The 23,645-nt window shown below is 36.5% G+C and overlaps 1 protein-coding gene across 2 annotated transcripts in view; it reads right to left on the reverse strand.

The window, feature by feature from the left end:
* LOC126162652 (probable multidrug resistance-associated protein lethal(2)03659) overlaps window positions 1–23,645 on the reverse strand; it is a 481,199-nt gene that overhangs the window by 300,446 nt on the left and 157,108 nt on the right. For both annotated transcript variants that reach the window (XM_049919289.1, XM_049919290.1), the window contains one exon: window positions 5,889–6,045. In XM_049919289.1, coding sequence (XP_049775246.1) covers window positions 5,889–6,045 — 157 coding nt within the window. The remainder of the gene's footprint in view (window positions 1–5,888; window positions 6,046–23,645) is intronic.

Below are 23,645 nucleotides of genomic sequence, written 5' to 3' on the forward strand. Positions count from 1 at the left end.
ATTGTTCCGTAACTTAAATTCTATTGTTGATATATAAACAAATATAAATCCTGCACTAATTATAAACATTGTGAGGAACAAATAATAGTATTCTCAAAGGATCTATTTGACTCCATTTGAAAACATGTTAGCAAAACCAGTCCTTAATTAATTCAAAAGTAATTAACACTTTTGTCAAAAGTATTGTCTGTGTAATGATATTTGTTAATTTCATGATTTAAACAAATAATTAGGCCTAACACTTGTAGTAGAAGAAACTGTTAAAAAGAAACAATTTTTGATGCATCTAGTTAATTTAATGAGTTAATATCCTTTCTTTCAGGAGTGCTAGTTCTGCAAGGTTCGCAGGAGAGCTTCTGTTAAGTTTGGAAGGTAGGAGACGAGGTACTGGCAGAAATAAAGTTGTGAGGATGGGCCGCGAGTCGTGCTTGGGTAATTCAGTTGGTAGAGCACTTGCCCGCACAAGGCAAAGGTCCTGAGTTCGAGTCTCAGTCCGGAACACAGTTTTAATCTGCCAGGAAGTTTCATATCAGCACACACTCTGCTGCAGAGGGAAAATCTCATTCTGGAAACATCCCCCAGGCTGTGGCTAAGATATGTCTCCGCAATATCCTTTCTTTCAGGAGTGCTAGTTATGCAAGGTTCGCAGGAGAGCTTCTGTTAAGTTTGGAAGGTAGGAGACGAGGTACTGGCAGAAGTAAAGCTGTGAGGACCGGCCGTGAGTCATGCTTGGGTAGCTCAGGTGGTAGAGCACTTGCCCACGAAAGGCAAAGGTCCCGAGTTCGAGTCTCGGTGCGGCACACAGTTTTAATCTGCCAGGAAGTTTCAGTATGTGGATGTTCACGTGAAAACTATTAATGAGGCTTATCAAAAGTTACACTATAGTGCACTGGCCATAGCTGTGCATTATTGGGGGATTGTGAACAATGAAAGTAAAAGACTGTGAAACACAATTCTGCATCTGTCGGCTTTAAAGTAGACATTAGTTGCACTCCCACAACCCATTTTTCAGCCAGTATAGCAACGCAGTACATCAACACTGAGGACAACAAATGATGAAATGAAGCAAGTGAGCATCATCACAAACTGGGTACAGTTTTTTGTTCAAGTGAACTATGATAGATTATAGTCAGAATAGGGGCTAATTCAGACACAAATTCAGGGTAGAATATGACAGGGAATCAATCGGGGCCTGAAGCTTTGTTCAGCTTTAACAATTTCAGCCTTTTCTCAATGAAACTGATACTAATACTTATTTCATTCATCTTTTCATTGGGTTAAGGATTAAACTGGGGCAATTTTCTCAGGCCTTCATTTGTAAAGGAATGTTTGAAAACAAAGTTACCCATTTTCGCTTTTGCTTTGCTAGCCTCAATTTCTGTTCCTGTCTCATTCACTAGGGACTGGACACTAACTTTGCTGCCACTAACAGCTTTTACATACGATCAAAATTTCTTTGGATTTTGTGAAATGTCAATTGACAATAGTCTGCTACGGTAGTCATTGAAGGCATCATGCATTGCTCTCTTGACAGCCAAATGCATTTCATTCAGCAACTCGCTATCTACAGCCCTACACTTTGTTTTTCATCTGTTTTGCAGTCATCTCTATTTCAATAGAAGTTTCTTTACAGTGACTGTATACCATGGAGATTTTCTCCAATTATGAACTGTTCTACTGGGTAAATATCTATCCAGTGTGTGGCCAACTATTCGTTTAAGCTTGAGCCAAAGTTCCTCTACATGCTACTGCTTGTTTTAGTTGTCCTTTCTACTTAGGTAATCATTGTTGCCACAACCACATCATGGTCAGTGCTACCAGTTTCAATGTGGACATCCTCAAAGAGATTAGGTCTATTTGTTGCCATTAGATCCAATATATTTCCTTCATGAGTGGGGTTCTGATTTATGTTGTAGGTAGTTTTCAGAGAAGTCTTCACAGTTTCACAGGATATCTTATCAAGCCCACCACTAACAAAACTGTAATTTTCCCAATTTATTGTTGGATGATTAAAGTCTCCAGCAATAATTATAGTATGAATGTAAGTGCGCTGAGGTTTTCTCTAAAGCTTTTGGTTACATCAGGAGGGGAGTCTGATGAGTGGGTGGAAGGATCCAGTTATCATTTTACATCCACTCCTGATACTGAGTCTTGGCCAAACAATCTCATATGCAACTTCAGTTTCTTTCTTGGTGGATTTGAGTTTCTCGTATACTATGACAAATACACCACCTCCATTTATCATTTGCCTGTCCTTTCAATACTTACTTAGATTTTCCCAAAAAATCTCATTGCTATCAATCTTGGTTTTCAACCAGCTTTCTGTACCTAGTATTATGTGAGCTTCACTGCTTTTCATGAGTGCTTCAAACTCTGGAATTTTGTTGTGAATGCTTTGGTGGTATACCTTAGGATTTTAATACTCTCACCTGTGGAAGGCATTTCTTTTGATCTTACACTGATACTTCTGCGTTTCGTACAGCTATTGTTATCTTGTGAGCACCCTATACACAGTCAGCTACTCTGAGCAGCAGCCTCTGGTGTGTACTGCACACCTGACCTATTTAGGGATACCCTACAGTTCTCAACCCTATGGCGCAAGTCCAGGAAGTCGCAGCCTAACCTGTCACAGAATCTTCAAAGACTCTGGTTAAGTCCTTCCACTTGACTCAGAGCCAACGGGCCATGATCAGTTCTGGGGACAATGATGCAAATTGGGAGCTTCATTTGAACTCCACACACAAGACTAGTCTTGTCAACCTTCTCTGCCAGTCACTGGAATGACCCAAGTATGACATCGGAGCCTAGACGGCAGGCATAATTTGTCTAATGTACTCCACAATCTGCAGTGGGCTGCACCCTGTTCCCTCAATGGCTGCCTCTTCAACATGCTGAATGAGGCCCCCAGAAATACACATTGAGAGTACCTGGTGTCCTTTCCTGACCCTTGCTGCTATTTCCGTAAGGGATACCATCATTTGCCATATGTTTGCATTGCCAATGATTAATAGACTCCAATCCTTTTGTGTTTGCCTCCTCCTGACATCGGACAAAAGAGGTTTCCCTAAAACAGGTGAAGTGAGTTCCACTGATTCAGTTTCCATGTCAGGGAAAGACAGCACCTCAAACTTGTTTGATAGGTGGGATCAGTACAACACCATGAGATCTCCCTGGTCCCCATCCATCCTGTACAGTATGGCTATATCTACCACTGACATGCCTCTCGCAGTCAAGTAGATGGGTAATGATGGATCCTGTACTTTCTGCAGAGGAGACAGGATTTACTGGAGAGGACTGTACTTGACATTACAGGTATCACAGGTACACAACTCTCGGGAACTCTTCCAACACACTGATATGCAGCAGCTGCCTATTGCTTGACAGTAGTGAGAGCAGTTACCAGCTGCTTACGAATGTCAACTAACTCATTTTGTGTTTGAGAACAGCATTCAAGTGATGCTGCAGTTTGGCTGGTGCAATGTATTACAATACAGTGAACAAATAACTCTAAATTATACCAGCTGATTATCTATTAATCTGTTGGGCCAAAAAGTTGCTAATTCTCTATAAGAATTGAAGCAGATACACAAAATAATATTTCTGTTAAGGCAACACAAAAACATGTGGTAAAAATTACTAATTTCCTAAAATCTTTTGATGTTAATTATAGTGGTTAGCAAACTCAAATACATAGTTAATTTGTGATAAATGCAGCTAATGTTTAGGGCTAGTCCTCTTTGAGGGAAAACTAGATGTATCACAATTTGTTAGTTAGAAGATCTGTACAGTAACTAAATTGCAAATGCTGATTTGTTACAAATTGCTTGTAGATTATGCAAAGGACAAAAGTAGCTTCCAAAAATTCTCAAAAGCAGTACAAGTATATAACTGTTGTTCTGAGAACTTAACAGTATGTACTTACTAAATATCATTATCTGAATGCTCTCTTTTTATAGCTTGAGGAAATCTAGGAGAAGTACTGAATTGTATATACTGTGTCTTGCCCAAATTTAATCATAATTCATGCCCTGAACCATTAGTTGGTATTTTCAAGTATCTCTGTCTTTTCAGTAAGAAGTCTGGTACTATTTTTTATTCCTATGACATTCTCACAGGCAAAGAGGGCAAAATATGTATCTCCTGAATGTGCAAAATATATATATATATATATATATATATATATATATATATATATATATATATATATAAAAACAAAGATGATGTGACTTACCAAATGAAAGTGCTGGCAGGTCGACAGACACACAAACGAACACAAACATACACACAAAATTCAAGCTTTCGCAACAAACTGTTGCCTCATCAGGAAAGAGGGAAGGAGAGGGAAAGACGAAAGGATGTGGGTTTTAAGGGAGAGGGTAAGGAGTCATTCCAGTCCCGGGAGCGGAAAGACTTACCTTAGGGGGAAAAAAGGACGGGTATACACTCGCGCACACACACATATCCATCCACACATATACAGACACAAGCAGACAATAGAAGGAAACATTCCATGAAGGAAAAATATACCTAAAAACAGATGCTTGTGTCTGTATATGTGTGGATGGATATGTGTGTGTGTGCGAGTGTATACATCCTTTAAATATGTCTGCTTGTGTCTGTATCTGTGTGGATGGATATGTGTGTGTGCGCGAGTGTATACCCGTCCTTTTTTCCCCCTAAGGTAAGTCTTTCTGCTCCCGGGACTGGAATGACTCCTTACCCTCTCCCTTAAAACCCACATCCTTTCGTCTTTCCCTCTCCTTCCCTCTTTCCTGATGAGGCAACAGTTTGTTGCGAAAGCTTGAATTTTGTGTGTATGTTTGTGTTCGTTTGTGTGTCTGTCGACCTGCCAGCACTTTCATTTGGTAAGTCACATCATCTTTGTTTTTAGGTATATTTTTCCTTCGTGGAATGTTTCCTTCTATTATAACTATATATAATGATTATAATAGAAGGAAACATTCCATGAAGGAAAAATATACCTAAAAACAGATGCTTGTGTCTGTATATGTGTGGATGGATATGTGTGTGTGTGCGAGTGTATACCCGTCCTTTTTTCCCCATAAGGTAAGTCTTTCCGCTCCCGGGACTGGAATGACTCCTTACCCTCTCCCTTAAAACCCACATCCTTTCGTCTTTCCCTCTCCTTCCCTCTTTCCTGATGAGGCAACAGTTTGTTGCGAAAGCTTGAATTTTGTGTGTATGTTTGTGTTCTTCTGTCGACCTGCCAGCACTTTCATTTGGTAAGTCACATCATCTTTGTTTTTAGGTATATATATATAATGAGCTTCTTTTTGCACTATATTTCAGACTCCTTCTACTTCATGTTTACAAGACATTGCAAGGCATGACATTGGACCCCTTACGACTGTCATGATCACTCACTGGTGAAATACAGACAATAAATACATGACAGGTACCTGTGGTTATAACAGTCTGACCATTTTTAATTTTAGAAGAAATTAATTTCATTTATAGTGTTACCATACTTTGTGTTACCAGATACTCCCACACGAGAGGAGCAAAAGCTTCTCTTCATTACTTCTGTGTCTACAAGGGTTAGTGTTATTCTTATGCCGTGCTGGAATAAGGAAACAATTATGAAGGAAAATGTCAGGGTGTATGAACACTCCAATGATAGCTGTTCTGAGAAATCCATTTCTTCATAGGGGAAGATATAAAGGAAGAAAGACTGAGGTTTAATGTCCCATCAACAATGAGGTTATTAGAGATGGAGCATAAGCCCTCTATCTCTCTCTCTCTCTCTCTCTCTCTCTCTCTCTCACACACACACACACACACACACACTCATAATACCTCATATTAAACCCTCCAGACGTGTATTTCTAAAGTGAAAATAGGGATATGGTGAATATAATCATACTCACTTTCGTGTAGCAGCAATTAATCTTGTGAATGACTTCTCCCATGCATACATCTTGATAACCTGAATTCCAGAAATTATCTCATTCATTGTGCGTACCCTCTCATCTGTGCAAACTGCTGTCTTGTACCTGAATCTGGAACTTAGTTTACCAAGATAACCTGCAGAATATCGAACATGGTAACTACATTTTTAAAATTAAAATTTTAATACCTTACCAATACAGAAAAATTCACAAGAACATTAAAGAAAAGAGCAAATAGCTTTTAACTGATTTTTGAATTAGATTTACTTTGCTAAAAATGCACATAGAATGAGAAGTTATTTTAATACAACAACATGAATAAGAATGAAGTGTAGATACTAGCTATAGTTATCTAAGACAGGACATCTATGAATACGAAAAAGAGACACTGAATGCTGAGCTTCCAGGAGCTATATTCTTATTGCTGGACCTTCAATACCTGATAAATTTTGTCAGTATGGCCACATAGAAGTTACGATTTAAGAGAACCTGTGAGATAAATTAATCATCATCATCATCATCATCATTTACGACTGATTATGCCTTTCAGCGTTCAGTCTGGAGCATAGCCCCCTTATGAAATTCCTCCATGATCCCCTATTCAGTGCTAACATTGGTGCCTCTTCTGATGTTAAACCTATTACTTCAAAATCATTCTTAACCAAATCCAGGTACCTTCTCCTTGGTCTGCCCTGACTCCTCCTACCCTCTACTGCTGAACCCATGAGTCTCTTGGGTAACCTTGCTTCTCCCATGCGTGTAACATGACCCCACCATCTAAGCCCGTTCGCCCTGACTGCTACATCTATAGAGTTCATTCCCAGTTTTTCTTTGATTTCCTCATTGTGGACACCCTCCTGCCATTGTTCCCCTCTACTAGTACCTGCAATTATCCTAGCTACTTTCATATCCGTAACCTCAACCTTGTTGATAAGGTAACCTGAATCCACCCAGCTTTCACTCCCATACAACAAAGTTGGTCGAAAGATTGAACGGTGCACAGATAACTTAGTCTTGGTACTGACTTCCTTCTTGCAGAAGAGACTAGATCATAGCTGAGCGCTCACAGCATTAGCTTTGCTACACCTCGCTTCCAGTTCTTTCACTATGTTGCCATCCTGTGAGAATATGCATCCTAAGTACTTGAAACTGTCCACCTGTTCTAACTTTGTTCCTCGTATTTGGCACTCAATCCGTTTATATTTCTTTCCCACTGACATTACTTTCGTTTTGGAGATGCTATTCTTCATACCACAGTCCTCACATTTCTGATCTAGCTCTGAAATATTACTTTGGAAACTTTCAATCGAATCTTCCATCACAACTAAGTCATCGGCATATGCAAGACTGCTTATTTTGTGTTCACATATCTTAATCTCACCCAGCCAGTCTATTGTTTTCAACATATGGTCCATAAATAATATGAACAACAGTGGAGACAGGTTGCAGCCTTGTCTTACCCCTGAAACTACTCTGAACCATGAACTCAATTTACCGTCAACTTTAAATGCTGCCCGACTATCCATGTAAAGACCTTTAATTGCTTGCAAACGTTTGCCTCCTATTCCATAATCTCGTAGAACAGACAATAACTTCCTCCTAGGAACCCAGTCATATGCCTTTTCTAGATCTATAAAGCATAGATACAATTCCCTGTTACACTCATAACACTTCTCCATTATTTGCCGTAAGCTAAAGATCTGGTCCTGACAACCTCTAAGAGACCTAAACCCACACTGATTTTCATCCAGTTGGTCTTCAACTAATACTCGCACTTTCCTTTCAACAATACCTGAGAAGATTTTACACACAACACTGATTAAAGAGATACCTCTGTAGTTGTTACAATCTTTTCTGTTTCCATGTTTAAAGATTGGTGTGATTACTGCTTTTGTCCAGTCTAATGGAACCTGTCCCGACTCCCAGGCCATTTCAATTATTCTGTGTAGCCATTTAAAAGACCTGACATTCCACTGTATTTGATGAGTTCTGACTTAATTTCATCCACCCCAGCTGCTTTATTGCACTGTAACCTATTGACCATTTTCTCCACTTCCTCAAATGTGATTCTATTTCCATCATCATTCCTATCCCACTCTACCTTGAAATCTGAAACATTACTGATCGTATTTTCACCTACATTGAGCAACTCTTCAAAATATTCCCTCCATCTGCCCAAGGCATCCACAGGATTCACCAGCAGTTTTCCTGACCTGTCCAAAATACTTGTCATTTCCTTCTTACCTCCCTTTCGAAGATTGCTAATTACACTCCAGAATGGTTTTCCAGCAGCTTGACCCATAGTCTCCAACCTGTTTGCAAAGTCTTCCCAAGATTTCTTCTTGGATGCTGCAGTTATCTGGTTGGCTTTGTTTCTTTCTTCAACATAACTTTATCTGTCTACCTGAGTTCTAGTATGTAGCCATTTTTGATACACCTTCTTTTTCCTTTTACAGGCTGCCTTGACTGTGTCATTCCACCAAGCTGTTTGCTTCATCCTACTTTTACACACTACTGTTCCAAGACATTCTTTAGCCACTTCTAGTACTGTGTCCCTGTACCTTGTCCATTCCTTTTCCAATGACTGTAATTGACTACATTCAACTAATTGGTACCTTTCTGAGATCGCTGTTATGTACTTGTGCCTGATTTCCTTAATCTGAAGTTTCTCCACTCTTATCCTCCTACATATGGACCTGACCTCCTGCACTTTCAGCCTCATAATCCCAAATCACTGCAGATTAAATAATGAACAGTGTCATCAAAGAATCCCCTGAATACACGTGTGTCCCTAACAGCCTTCCTGAATTCCTGATCTGTTATTATGTAGTCAATGACAGATCTGGTTTCCCTGCCTTCCCAAGTATACCGGTGAATGTTCTTATGTTTAAAAAAGGAGTTTGTGATTACTAAGCCCATACTGACACAGAAATCCAAGAGTTGTTTCCCGTTCCTGTTGGCCTCCATATCCTCTCCAAATTTACCCATAACCATTTCATACCCTTCTGTTCGATTTCCAATCCTCGCGTTAAAATCATCCATGAGCAGAACACTGTCCTTGTCCTTTACTCTAACAACTACGTCACTGAGTGCCTTGTAAAAACTATCCATCTTATCTTGATCTGTCCCTTCAAATGTGAATATACTGACACAATCCTAATTTTCTTGCTAGACACTGTCAAATCTATCCACATCAGTCGTTCGTTTACATACCTTATTGCAACTACACTGGGTTCCATTTCTTTCCTGATGTAAAGCCCTACACCCCATTGTGCTATTCCTGCTTTGAGTCCTGACAGGTAGACCTTGTATTCTCCCACTTCCTCTTCTTTCTCACCCCTTACCCGAATGTCACTAACAGCTAAAACGTCCAGCCCCATCTTACCTGCAGCCTCTGCCAGCTCTACCTTCTTCCCAGAGTAGCCCCCATTGATATTAATAGCTCCCCATCTCATTACCATTTGTTTGCCAAGTCGTAAATTAATAAACTATAAAAATATGATATAGAAACGGACTAAATTACTTAATCCTTTTGTTTAAAGGTTATTTATTCTTTTGTTTCCTTCCAGATTCATCCTTGTTCAGAGCCATAAAATTCTTTGTTCTGAATTAAAGTATGTGTGTATTCTTTGTTTAATCTTCAACTGGGCACACCGTTTTTTATAACATGAGTGGGTGAGCAGCATACTTTGTACACATGTAAAGAATAGCTGTCTTTATGTTACCAAGGTAGACATATATGAGCAAAATCACAGTTTAATCTTCGTTTAATTAAACAACCATAAAATAAAGTAAAATTATACTAGCTGAATCACTTTTAATTACACAATAATAAAATAAACTTTTGTTATATCACTCTTTTGCCATGTACAAATGTTACCCCAGAGTAATGACCCACTCAGAGCAGTAAACACTGTAGTTGCATCAGATCACAGCCAAATGCTTATTCACTTGCTAATTATCTCATAAACAACTGCCTCATTATGAGATTCTGCCGCTAGCTTGGAATCTGGGTAATTTCCTTGCGGGGATCGTAAATTTTTTCTCACCTAGCCATTGTTTATTGTATATTACTGCTGCTCACTCGGACATATGACTGTGTTAGCTGAAGGAATAATGAAGGAATAGGTAAGGGCTCGCAACTCTAAAACAACAATGGAATGGTGCGAGACACTGTTATTTGTGGATGGTGCACTTTATATGTATGCATGCCCAGTTGAGGGTTGAAAAACAAACAGGAAGTTAAGAAAAATAGGTATAAAATGTTCATATACAGATTTTAAAAAGTCCTTCAACTAAGATACTGTGAATATATTTGGAAAAGGATAGATTGCTACTCATTGTAAAGATGTCACACTGAGTTGCAGACAGGTAGAATAAAAAGACTGTTACACATTTAGCTTTCACCCAAAGACTTCAGCAGAAAAGAAACACACACATACTCACACAAGCAAGCAAACTTCATGCTCATATGAACACCATCTCTGGCAGCTCCTTTTTCCAAAAACGTATTTCAAAAGTTATCCACAATTAACGTTTTCTTCTTCCAGAAGGTTCCATTTTTAATTGGTGATTATTTTTTTATTACAAAAGTGCCAACTTACACTAGTTATCATGTGCCAACAGATCTGTGAAAATGTCACTAACTACTTTAGTGTTGTGTCCACCATTTCAAACTTTTTGTTAATCCAAAATAACACAAGATGCCAACACACTAGAACTGCTGCTACAAAGGACCATTAATCACAGGTTAGGCACGTTTGAGGAACTGTTTGCAGAATGGGTACAGTAAAAAAGAACTCACTGACACTAATAATAATAATAAGAAGAAGAAGAAGAAGAAGAAGAAGAACAGTATAGTGTCAATGGCAATGAAATGCTGTATCGAATTAACTGCAAGTGTTGAAGTTGAAATATCTAATAGCAGGTATAACAAGCCATAATAGTAGTCACTAAGAAGAATGGAAAAGTCACAGTGGTGTTACATGCCATGGAGTTAAATGAAGTAAAAAAAGAGAGAATAAGTGAGAGACATGCCAATATTGTTTAGAGCTTACAAAAATTTCATGGTTATACATTATTTCATGTGGTGTCATATATGTTACTGTAATACCCCTTAGCACTTAGCTAAGGAGTCAACACTATGGACAGCATTTTTACATGAAGGAAAATGTTAACAGTATTGTGTGGTACCTTTTGGGTTAAATACATCTGTTTGTGTGTGTATCAGGGTAACTGATGAAATTTTGTGGAATGATACAGTAGCAGTATATGTGTATGCTAATAGCTAGTTCCAGTTGGCATGATTACTATAAATCTTTAAACAAAGCACTAAAAGAAGTTCAAAGGGTGTATAATGAAGTTGAAATTAAGTAAATCATAGTTTGTAAGAAGAAGTAGTTCATTTTTTGTCCACATAATTAATGACAAAGGACTACAACAAAACCCAGAGAAATAAGCAGTTTATGGCTTTCCTGTTCCTAAAAACAAAACAAAAAAATTAAAGCCAATGTTTTGGTATTTGGACTTCATAGAAAATTTGTAGCAGATCAATGTTTTAATAAGTTATATTTGAGCAATTTGTTGGAGAAAAATGTCATGTGGATCTGGAGTAAAGAATATGAAGAGACTTTCCAAAAACAAAAAAGTGAAATAATTAATAGCAGTTTACTGTATCATCCTGATTTTTCTTTATCTTTTTGTATTTATTTATTTATTTTATTTATTTATTCATGTTCCATAGATCCAGTATACAAGAGAATTGTATGGATGTGGAACAAGTCATAATTATACATAAGAACAGTAACCTACTTATAGGTGCTAACAGATACAAATTGCAATGTGTGTAAACAAACAAACTATGTTAACAATTACAAACTTGGGCAAGTCCTGAAGTAAAATAGAGGTATAAAACAATACAGTAATAAGGTACAATTATTCCATATTAAGTTGTAACTTCTCTAGAAGTGAAGTACAGTGTTATTCTGACATAGGTCATGTTCAGTTACAAATTGGTAACAGAAAATATTACAAGTCAATGTGCCACATCCAACTTACAGTATAGAAGTGTATATGTCAGAGAACTCATCAAGAGAGGAAAAAGAGTGTTCCAGAAGATATTCTTTTAATTTACTTTTAAATTGTGGTATCACACTAGTAAGATTTTTTATGTCCATAGGAAGTGCATTAAATACCTTTTTGTTTGAGTAGTACAAACCTTTTTGTACTAGGCTCAAAATTTTTCAATTTGCATGCAAGTCGTGATTTGATCTTGTGTCATAGTCATGATAGTCACTGTTGGTTTTGTGTGTGGGTAGGTTTATTTATTTATTGATTTTATTTATCCATCCGTTGACAATAAATATTGTATGGATGTTGTCAAGGGTACATGTAAGCCATTTCAAATAAATGGGACACTAACAATATATACGTAAAAAAGTACAAAACAAAATAATACAATGTAGTTAATAATAATACAATGAAATTAATATAGCCTATATACATCCCTGCTTGTTATTTTAAATGCATAGTCTGTTTTTCATAAGGCTTTTGTTTTGCCCTCCCCAAACGGCAAGTCCTTATATACACAACACTGCTTAAGTATATATTTACATCACACAACAGCTGTCCTTTAAGTATGTAAATGTAATGAATGATTGGGTACAGATAGAGTATTTTCCATTTTGCCTTTATAAATATCACCAGAAAAAATTTATTGACCTACTTAGTCATTTACAGAATAAAAACATTGTTCTACTAGAAATTTTTTAAATTCTGTTTTAAATTTGTTATCACCTTCTAACTGCCTGATGTTGATTGGCAGTGTGTTGTACAGTTTTGCACCGATATGGCTCACATGCCTTTGTGTATTCGTTCTTTTTGTTCACTGATTATGGAGTGCTGCGCTATTACGGGTATTGTAGTTATGAAAGTCAGCATTTGTCTGAAAATCTGCAATGTGGGTCCTGACATACAATACACATTTGTATATGTATAATGATGGTATAGTAAGTATTCTAAGCTTTTTTAATATGGGTTTGCAGTGTGTCTGTGGATGACTGTGAGTTATTATTTGGATGGCCCTCTTCTGCAACAAAAAAATTTGTTTTAGGCGCCCTGTTGTGGAACCCCAAAATATTATTCCGTATGTGGCAAGAGATTGAAAATAGCTGAAATATGCCATTCTGGCACCCTCTGAGGTACAAACATTTGCAATAATTCTGAGGGCAAAACAGGCTGAATTAAGTTTCTGTGCAAGTTTTATTACGTGGTCATTAAAATTTAAGTTTTCATCCACATGAATCCCCAGCAATTTTGTGGGTGTCACTCTGTCTAAGGCTTTGTCACCCCACACCAGATTGAGATTTACATTTTGACATCTTTTCTCAAACTGCATATAATTTGTTTTTTTACATTCAATGTCAACCTGTTTGCATTGAACCAAGAGTGGATGTAATTTAGTACTTCATCAACAGTTGTTGGTAGCAATTCTTTGGTGCACTTATTATTACACTAGTATCAGCTTTGGCTGCATCATCTGAGGTGTGAAAATCATTTATATAGACGAGAAACAATATGGGCCCTAGGATGCTGCCTTGTGGTACTCCTATTTCTACATTTTTTGCCTCTGATACTGAATTTATTTTGTGGTTGGTGTAAGTTGATGTCAGTCCTACAACCTGTGTTCTGTTTTTTAGATATGATTCAAACCATTTTTTTCCTATCCCATGTATACCCAACACTTCCAATTTTTCTAAAAGAATGTCCTGGTTCACAGTGTCAAAAGTTTTGGAGAGGTCTAAATTTACTCCTACTACACTATAATCTTTTTCTAGATTTTAGATTATTTGTTCAGTGTAGCACATTACTGCTGTTTCGGTATTTTTACGTGCTTGGAAGCCATGCTGATTTCTGTTTAGTAAATTATGGTCATTTAGATATTTTTTGATTTGGTGTTTCATCAGTTTTTATAATATTTTTGAAAATGCTGGGAGAAGAGATATTGGGCGATAGTTTTTTACCTTATACTTGTTGCTGTTTTTAAATAATGGTTTCACTTTTGAAATTTTCAGCCTTTCTGGAAAAGCTCCTTCACTAAATGATAAAGTGGCTATGTGTGCAAAAGGCTTTGTGATTTGTGGTGCTGTCCTTGTTATGATTGACACAGGCACCTTATCTATGCCAGCCGACATTTTGGGTTTCAAGCTTTGTATCACTTTCAACACTTCACCCTCATTTGTTGGCTCTACCCTCATCCTACAAGCTGCTTTTGGATATTCAGGTTTTTCTTCGTTTGTAAATTTTAAGCTTAATGAAGTTGTTGCATTTATGAAATGATTGTTAACATAATTTGGCAAATCTCGCTTATTAATATTGACATTTTTAAAATTTTTTAGGCTAATGTCCTGGTTTTCACAACTCTTCCCCATTTCAGTCTTCACAATACCCCATATGGCTTTTGATTTGTTTTCAGACTATCTTATAAAACTATCGTTACTCATGAATTTTGCTTTAGCAATTACTTTTCTATATACCCTCTTGTAATTCCTGACATGAATTGTGGGTCTGTGGATGTTTTCATTTTAGAAATTAGTCTCTTTAGAGTTCCACAGGAAGTTTTGATGCCAGCTGTGATCCAAGAACTTAGCTTTGTATTGCCATGTGAGCTGATTTTTGACAGCTTTTTTGGAAAACACATTTCAAAATATCGCATGAAAATGGAAGAAAATTTGTTATATGCATCATTTGTATTTGTTAGGGATAGTACTTCTGCCCAAGGCTCATTAGTTAGCATATTTATGAATTCTACACAGTTTTCTGTAGAAAAATTTCTTTTATGCGTGAAGTGTGTTTTTTTCTCCTTCAGTGGCCTTGAAGGAATTCTGAGGACAAGAGCATTGTGGTCTGATAATCCCAAATCAGTATTTGTTACTTTGAGTTCTGTGCATCCTACATTTGAAAATATATTATCAATAAGACTGACTGTATTATTTGTTATTCTTGTGGGTGTGTGTATTGTGGAAGCAGGTTGAAACTACATAACAGATTTAGGAACTGGTCTTTTAGCCTACTTTCACTCATAAGATTAATATTGAAGTCACCACACACAACTACAGAGGCTCTATCGGTGAACAGAATGTTAAGCAATATTTCTAATTGGTTAAAGAATATGACTGCATCACCAGTAGTTGGTCTGTATATTGCTATGACTATGATTTTTCCCTGTATTTCATTCAACTGTACAGCTGCTGCTTCAAAATGGTTTTCCACACTCAATGATTCAGCTTCACACCTTCTTTTAGAGCTTAACTAAAAAGGACATAAGTGATAGGATATATTGTGAGGTCACTGTTAATATATTGTGTGTTTTAAAAAGATTTCTGCATGAATGATTTCTCCTCAGTCCACTTAAAATTTGGATTGCTCTTTTCTGAGTGACAAATACTTTATTTGCCATTGATTGATTTCCCCAAAACACTATGCCATGTGAGAACAATGAATGAAAATAGCCAGAATACGCAACCTTAACAGCGTCAGTATTTGCAGTCGCTGCCATAATACATAGAGCATAAGTTGCTGAACTAAGTCTTTTTCTCAATTTGAGAGTATGGCACAACCAATTTAATTTATTGTTGATGTGGAGGCCTAAAAATTTGGAGGAATATACTTCATGTATATCTTGATCATTAAAGCTTAGACTTGTGTCCTCCTGCACTTTCTGAGACCCTTGAAAATGAATGCACTGAGTTTATTTTTATTTTTATTTATTTTTTATTTGTTTATTTATTTATTTAATATCAGGCCACTGCTCGTGAGCCATTGACAGAGGTAGCTGAACACAAAGTTGGCAGATGTTGCAATTTCACTGTCAGGTGTTTTTCATCGACAAGAGATGTATTGGCTGCAAAGACTGTAAATTTTGTAGTACTTTTGTACAGTGTGGAAGGTCATTAATAAAAATAGGAAGAACATAGTATAACAAAAATAAGATAAGGATGTACAGTTTCCTACAAAATATTACAGTTCAGAAGGATCTTTTATATGAAATACATTACAAGTAAATAATTGATTTAACACTTTTGTTCAGACAAATTATCAGTGAGGCTGTGGCTAGCATTTGATTTATGATACTATTAACATATAGTAAATGAATGTAGTTACTTGCTACAAGGTTACTGCAGACATTCATTTACACTATAATAGAAGTTGGTCATTAAGAATTTAAATATTGCTTTCTTGAATGTAGATAATGTTTTTATTTCTTTTAGTTGAGTTGGAAGTTTGTTGTACAAAATAGTACCTGTATGTTGGTTTGTTCTTGTGTTAAAGCCTTGTTTACTCTTTATGTGGATGTCATTGCACATTCTTGTATTGTACGAGTGAAGATCTGAGTTGTTTTTGTAATTATCAATGTGCATTTTTATATTAACAACACTTATATAGAGGCATGATAAGGGTAGAATATTTAGGTGTTGAAATAACTGTTTGAAATTATTCTAACAGCTCGTTTTTGTAAGGTGAAGATGGTTTTCATGTTTCCCTTATTATGGCCCCAGAGGGTTAGGCCATAGGTGATAGCAGAATGGATGTAAGCAAAGTAGACAGTTCTGCTACGACCTCTACTACACACAGTACTAATTATGTGTTATGCAAAACAAGCAGAGCTTAACTTGTTAGTGAGGTAGAGAATGTGGGCTTTCCAGTCTAAATTTTCATCAATTTGCACACCTAAGAATTTTGTGGCAGCTACCCTTTCAATTTGTTTATTTTGAACTTTGAGGTTCACATCATGATAAGACTTTGTTTTCCTGTAATGTATACAATTAGTTTTTGAAATATTTAAGGTTAGTCTGTTCTGTTCAAACCAGTTTTGTATGTATTCCAAAACCCTGGTTGCAAATGTTGGCAATACTCTATTTATGTCTGTTACAACAATATTTGTGTCATCAGCAAACAAAGTTATGTGCATACCACCGAGTGTGATCTTGATATTATTAATATATATAAAAATAAGAGAAGTCCTAGAACACTGCCCTGAGATACTCTGATTGGTACAGTCTGCATGTCCGATCTGTACACAATGCTTTGGTTTTTATTGTTTGCTGAGGTACTTTCTAGTATCTGTTTTCTATTGTGGATATACGACTGAAACCATTTTAAGGCAACTCCTCATATACCTATAGCTTCTAGTTTGTCTAGCAAGATATCATGATCTACAGTATCAAATACAGTATCAAGTCCAAGTTTATTCCTACTGCACTGTTATTTCTGTTAAGTCCTATTACAATGTTTTCGATGAAATGGGTAATTGCTGTTTCTGTATTCATGCCTTTGTGAAAACCATGTTGGTTTACAGACAAGAGATTGAATTTTTCGAGGTAACTTGTAATTATGTTTTTCATGAGAGTCTCTACTAGTTTTGAAAATATAAATAACAAAGCTATTGGTCTATAGTTTCCTACTTCATATATATTACCCTTTTTAACCAGCAGTTTTATTTTTGAAATTTTTAATCTTTGTGGGAATGCCCCTTCTGCTAATGATATGTTTATGATGTGTGAGAGTGGTTCTGCTATGACACTAGCACATTTAATTATGACTGTACCTGGTACCTCATCAATTACAGAGGGCATTTTATTCTTCATTGTTTTTACTATCTTAAGAACTTCTAATTTATTTGTGGGACATAGCAATATTGAATCACCACTTTGCTCTCTTTGAACTGTGGTACTACTATTACTAGCAAAATTTTTACTCAGATTGACTGGAGTGTTTATGAAATAGTCATTTATGTAATTTTCTAGAGTACCATTTCTAAGTAACACACCATGATCATCTTTTAATACAATGTCATCTTGCTTTTTAACACTTTTGTCTGTTTACTTTTTTACTATATTCCATATTGGTTTCGACTTGTTTACTGTCCCTATGATTGCTTTGTCATTGTGCATTCTCTTGGCTGTTTTAATTACTTTCTTATAAATTTTCTTATATGTCTTAACATATTCTGTAAAGTGATCATCTTGGTTGTCTTTTCTCAGTTGATTGAGAAGTTTTATCTTTTGACTGGATGCACTGATAGCAGGTGTTATCCACTGGCTGCTGTTTCTTGGCATGACATTAATTCTTGTCAGTTTTTTTGCAAAACACATCTCAAATATGGACACGAAAGTATTATAAAATGCATTGAATGATTCATTACTTGATGATTTTGAGTACACATCTTCCCAGGTTTCTTTTGCTAATGACTGGATAAAAATATTAACCTTTTCTGGGTAGAAGTGCCTTTTATATTCCCACTTGTACTTAACCACCTCAGGTACAGAAGACTTTATGCATGTTAGTAGTGTGTTGTGGTCTGAAAGACCTAAATTTATATTTTGTGCCTCATTTTCGATATTTGTAAAGATATTATCTAATAGGGACAAAGATGACTGTTATTCTAGTGGGGTCTGTGGAGAGTGGTTTCAAGTGAAAGCTGTTTAAGATACTCAAAAGCCATATTTTATCTTAATTTTCAATTAACACATTGATGTTAAAATCCCCACATAGTAATAAGTTCAATTCATTGTAATAAAAATGTTTAGCACTGCTTCCAAATTTAAAAAAAAAATACTTTTTTGTCACCTAGTGATATGACAATAAGATTTTTACACTTCTCCTCAGATTTTAGTTCTATGGCATGATTCAAAATGTTTCTTGATATTTAGATGTATGTTTCAGCTCTAACTTTATGCTGTAGCCAAGCTCTAGTATGTATGCATACTCCACCATTTTTACAAACACTGCGGCAATAATGAGATGCTAATTCAAAATTGCTTATATTTATAAGACTTAATTCACTGACCCTGCACCAATGTTCTAATAGACAAATACAAGAGGTATCTAGAAAGTTGTTTATGGTGACTTCTAATTCTAACACTTTATTCTTGAGACACTGAATGTTTTGACTCATTATCTTGAAAGGTTTGCAAGTATTTGTTATTTTGTCAATACCTGGTGAAGTGCTGCTTTGATGCTGATTTTTGACACTTATCTGCAATTTTTCAGGCTGATTTGTCACAATCTCTTCCTTTTCTTCATTTGGTGCCATAAAAAATCATCACTAAGTGAAGCAGCTGTACCTAGCCTTTTGCTCCTTCTCAGGCAGTGTTGATCAGCTGCTACTGTTGTTGGAAGTTCAGTGGCCATGCTGTTGGTGCTGTCGGTGACATGTTTTCTCGTACAGTGACTGTGTTTGCTTTTTTTACTGACACTGTTTCTGCTGGAGATGGAGCTGCTGCTGTAACTGATGTTGGTTTTCCCTTAGCTACTGATGGTTCTTCAGCTGTTGATTTAGGTTTATTGTTATTGCTGTTTCTTTTATTATTGTCATTGTTTTTGTTGATGTTGTCGGTGGTGCTGCTGCTTCTTTTTCTTCTGTAGGTGACATTATGCCTAAAAAATTCTTGGTGTGTTTGTTGAGTATGGCCTCTGCTTCTTGGAGAGGATGAAGTGGTGAAGTTATTTTTGTAGCTTGCAAAATTTGTGCTTCATTCACCACCATCCTTTTTGGCTTGAACCATTTCGTAATTTGAGGCTGTTTTATGATTTGATTGTTTGTTTCTGGCCTACTGGGTTTAAACCACTTCGTAATTTGCAACTGAACTGTTTGCTGCTCACCAAAAACAGTTTGTTATTTGCCTTAGATGGCTATGTGTCCTGGTTTCTTTATTGTCAGGTGAGATACTAGTAAATACTTTATCAGCAAGAACCTATTTACCTGATGCATTTAAATGAAGGCCATGAGCTGTATAGAACCTTCATTCTAAAATGTTTGTGTCTATAATATCAACATTCTGGAAATGATCACATATTTCCGTGAAACTCTTGTTAGCGACACTAATTTCGCAGCTTATGCATGACCAACTCGGTAAGTCATGATGCTGTGGGACATTCACAAAGAGAACATTTGTATGAGTTAAATTACTTAGACAATTTCTCAGTTCTGTGATAGCCTTGTATGATTCATTTCTATAAACTTCATTAGCTCCTCCGAGCAAAACAACAAAATCATCCTTAGTCAAGCTAGTTACTTCATTAGATTTTGTTACATTTGTTAATTCTTGTAATGGGGCCACAGGCTTCATGAATCCAGATGCCCTGAAGTTGTATTTTTCTGTTAATGCTGCAGAAATTCCCCGAACCTGACTATCCCCTAATACACAGATCTTCTCACATTTTCCAATTTTCGCACTCGGCGGGGATCAATTAGCAACGGTCTGTTTACTTTATGCGATTCATTTCCAAACTTTTCAGCTCCGACTGGCATGTTCAATGAATCTTCAGCAGTGTGCACAATAAGATTTTTATGCACTTGTGATTGACTGTTTTTAAGCACTAAGGTTTCACTGTTTTTACACATGGAAATTTCAGTGTTATTTTGAGATTACACTTCCTGGGAACAGTTTTCTTCCGTTTTCCGCTTGGTTCCTGATGACGAATCTTCTTTGTTCATCAGTGACTCACATATTCAGGATTGAAGTTTCACGTCTGTTTTTAAAGCACCGATTATAAATCTAAACTGGAAATACATTCATTAAGCCTTGAAATTTCATCCTTACAATTTTCTTTTTACCATCAAAATTTACTTTTTTCCGTAGAGAAGCACGATTTACTTTTACACTCACCACCATCTTGATTGCTGGGATATACAATCCTCAAAAAGTTTTAAGTTCCTTGTAACAGTATACACTTGAAACATCCAAAATTGACTAGATGGGTATTGTTTTTAAAATAATTTGACATTGAGATTAATGATATGAATATAATAGAGGGAAACATTCCACGTGGGAAAAATATATCTAAAAACAAAGATGATGTGACTTACCAAACAAAATCGCTGGCAGGTTGATAGACACACAAACAAACACAAACATACAAACAAAATTCAAGCTTTCGCAACCAACAGTTGCTTCATCAGGAAAGAGGGACATTGAGATTAGATACATAAAGGATAAAGACAATATCATAGCAGACACCCTATCAAGCAAGCCTATGGGGAGAGAGGAGGAGATGCTCAGGATGCAAGAGGGGGATATGTATGATTCTTTTACATAAAGGGGTGAAGGATGAAAAATAAATCAGGAAAATAAATCAGGAAAATTTGTAAACACATGCCTGTGGAACAGAATGATGATGTCAAATTGAAAAAAATTAAACAGTGGTACAAATAAAATAATTTTTGTAGAATAAAGCATCAATTACAAAGGTTTTTCAAACAAAAGAAACTTTTTAGATAGTCAGGAATGGAAGCTGCATTTTCTTGAGCAACATCTTGACAAACTTACTAATTATTGACATGAAAGTTATGCATTATGGGACTCATAAAATAGTACCAAATTTACAAGAAGCAGTAATATTTAATAACTTGTGGAGAAGCATCAAGAAAAGACTGACTGGATGATATATATGTCAGAGAATAAAAAAACAACTGTTCCATCAAAAGGTTTAATGCATTCTGCCCTTCCAAATGCTCCAAAAGAATTAATTGCTGTGGATTTATTACGACCATTATCTACTTCTCAGGTAGGTTCAAACACATTATTTATATTACTGCATACATTCTCAAAAGGTGAAAAATTATACCCAATAAAAAGCCAACATCAAAACAACTATGGAAAACTTAGAAACAGATTATTTTCACACAAAGGGAGGGGGGCTGTACCTAAGGAATTATTATCTGACAGTTGGCAACTATTCATTTCAGGGAAGTTCATGCAAAGTTAAAGGATGTACAAAATTAAATATATAAGGATTCCAAACTGATTTCATTTGGTAATATGACTGAAAGAGTCGTGAAGGAGAATAACAGACAGTGTTTTACTTATTGTACCATAAAGCACACTGCTTGGGCAAGCCACATATGGAATTTTTAAAACATAACAAACAACCTATGGAATGAAGTTACTAGTTTTATTCCTTGTGAATTAATATTTGCAGAAAAGCCTACTAACATTACTGAGGAAGAAATACATTTATCTATTTTAAGTGAGATAAGTGAATAGAAAAAACCTGGATGGCAAAGGAGACAATGTAAAAGAAAGCCATGGAGAGAAAAAGAAGGCATGATGGTAATTTGAAACCAAATAGTTTAAAAGTTGGTGTTTTAGTGTTAGTAAAAAACAAGGAAGAATACAATAGAGCAGGGTTTCCCAAATTGTGTTCTGCAGAACACTGGTTTCCCATGGGAAGTAACTAAGTACTCCACAAAAAGCTATTAATACTAATTTAATGAATGTAAATTTCATAACTGACTGCTGTTGGCACAACAAAACATCATGTACGAGAGATCATCAGTAGCATTAGGCATTTCCTCAAGTTTATATTCTTTATGTAAATATATTCTTGTTGAAGATATTTATACTATACTATCACCATTAACTTTGTCCCTTTCTCTTATTAATAAGGTCAGTGGAAGTTGGGAGCCATTACTGTTGGAACAATTGGCAACATGTGATCTAACAGTGTGGTTACATGCTGTCTGCACACTAATCAAATGTTCAAACTGTCATCCTTCTTCTACTCAACGAGTAATTTAAATCAAACAATGAAAAATCCAGGATGGAATGTAATAATATTGTGAGAACAAAACTGCTACTCGCCATATAGTGGAGATGCTGAGTCGACTCAGCATTGCCGCTTTATGGTGAGTAGCAACTTTCCTTCTCATAATATTGTTACATTGAGTAATTTAGTTACAAGGGTAATCCCAAAAGTAAGGTCTCCTATTTTTTTATAAGTACATAGACCTGTTTATTTCTACAATGGTTCCATCACTTTATACCTTGAACATTTAGCTATTTTTCGACCTAATCACCATTTCTGTTGCTGCATTTTTGTAGACACTGTCGCAGTTTTTGTATGCCCATGTCATACCAGCTCACCGCCATGCTGAAGAAGGATGCTGCCACTGGTGTGATTGTTGCTTGGTCACAGGTGTAATTTGGTATGCCCTGGTTTCGTCACCAATGACAGTTGAGTCCAGAAAGTTGTCCTGTTTGGCTGTAAGGCGGTGAAGAAATGCGCGGGAAGCATCAACTCATTGCTGCATGTGGTCCTCAGTCAGCATGCGTGGCACCCATCTTGCGCACAGCTTCCGGTAGTTCAATGTTTCTGTTAAAATTCTGTGAGTGGTGCTTCAGGGAACCTCAGGAACCAACATGCAGAGACCATCCAGGGTGATCCGCCGATCTTCATGCATGCTTTGCTCAACCTTCAACAATGTCTTTTCAGAAATTGATGGTCTCTTGCTCCTTTGTTCATCGTGAATTTCTGTCCGACCAGCTGCAAACTCTCTACACCACTTACGAACATTTTTGACATCCATGTACTACTCACTATACACTTTTGTCAATTGGCGATGGATTTCAATCAACACAGTGCCCTTTGCGTTCAAAAACCGAATAACTGCGTACAATTCACACTTGGCAGTAACATCCAATGGGAGCTCCATTCTCAACAGCTGCCAAGCCAAGACTGAGTGCCTCAGCACGGCGTGCACAAGTTTACACACAGCACTTGAAGCACTCTTCATAACAGTGTGACCAACTGCCACACAAACAGAGTTCTGTGCTTATAAAAAAATAGGAGACCTTACTTTTGGGATTACCCTTGTACATCAGCCTCCCTGTAATTCATTTCATAATTATTACTATAAATGAACACCACATTACAACAGGAATGTCTCTGTAACCC

This window comes from Schistocerca cancellata, chromosome 2 (assembly GCF_023864275.1).
Source record: "Schistocerca cancellata isolate TAMUIC-IGC-003103 chromosome 2, iqSchCanc2.1, whole genome shotgun sequence".
NCBI classification, from domain to species: domain Eukaryota; kingdom Metazoa; phylum Arthropoda; class Insecta; order Orthoptera; family Acrididae; genus Schistocerca; species Schistocerca cancellata.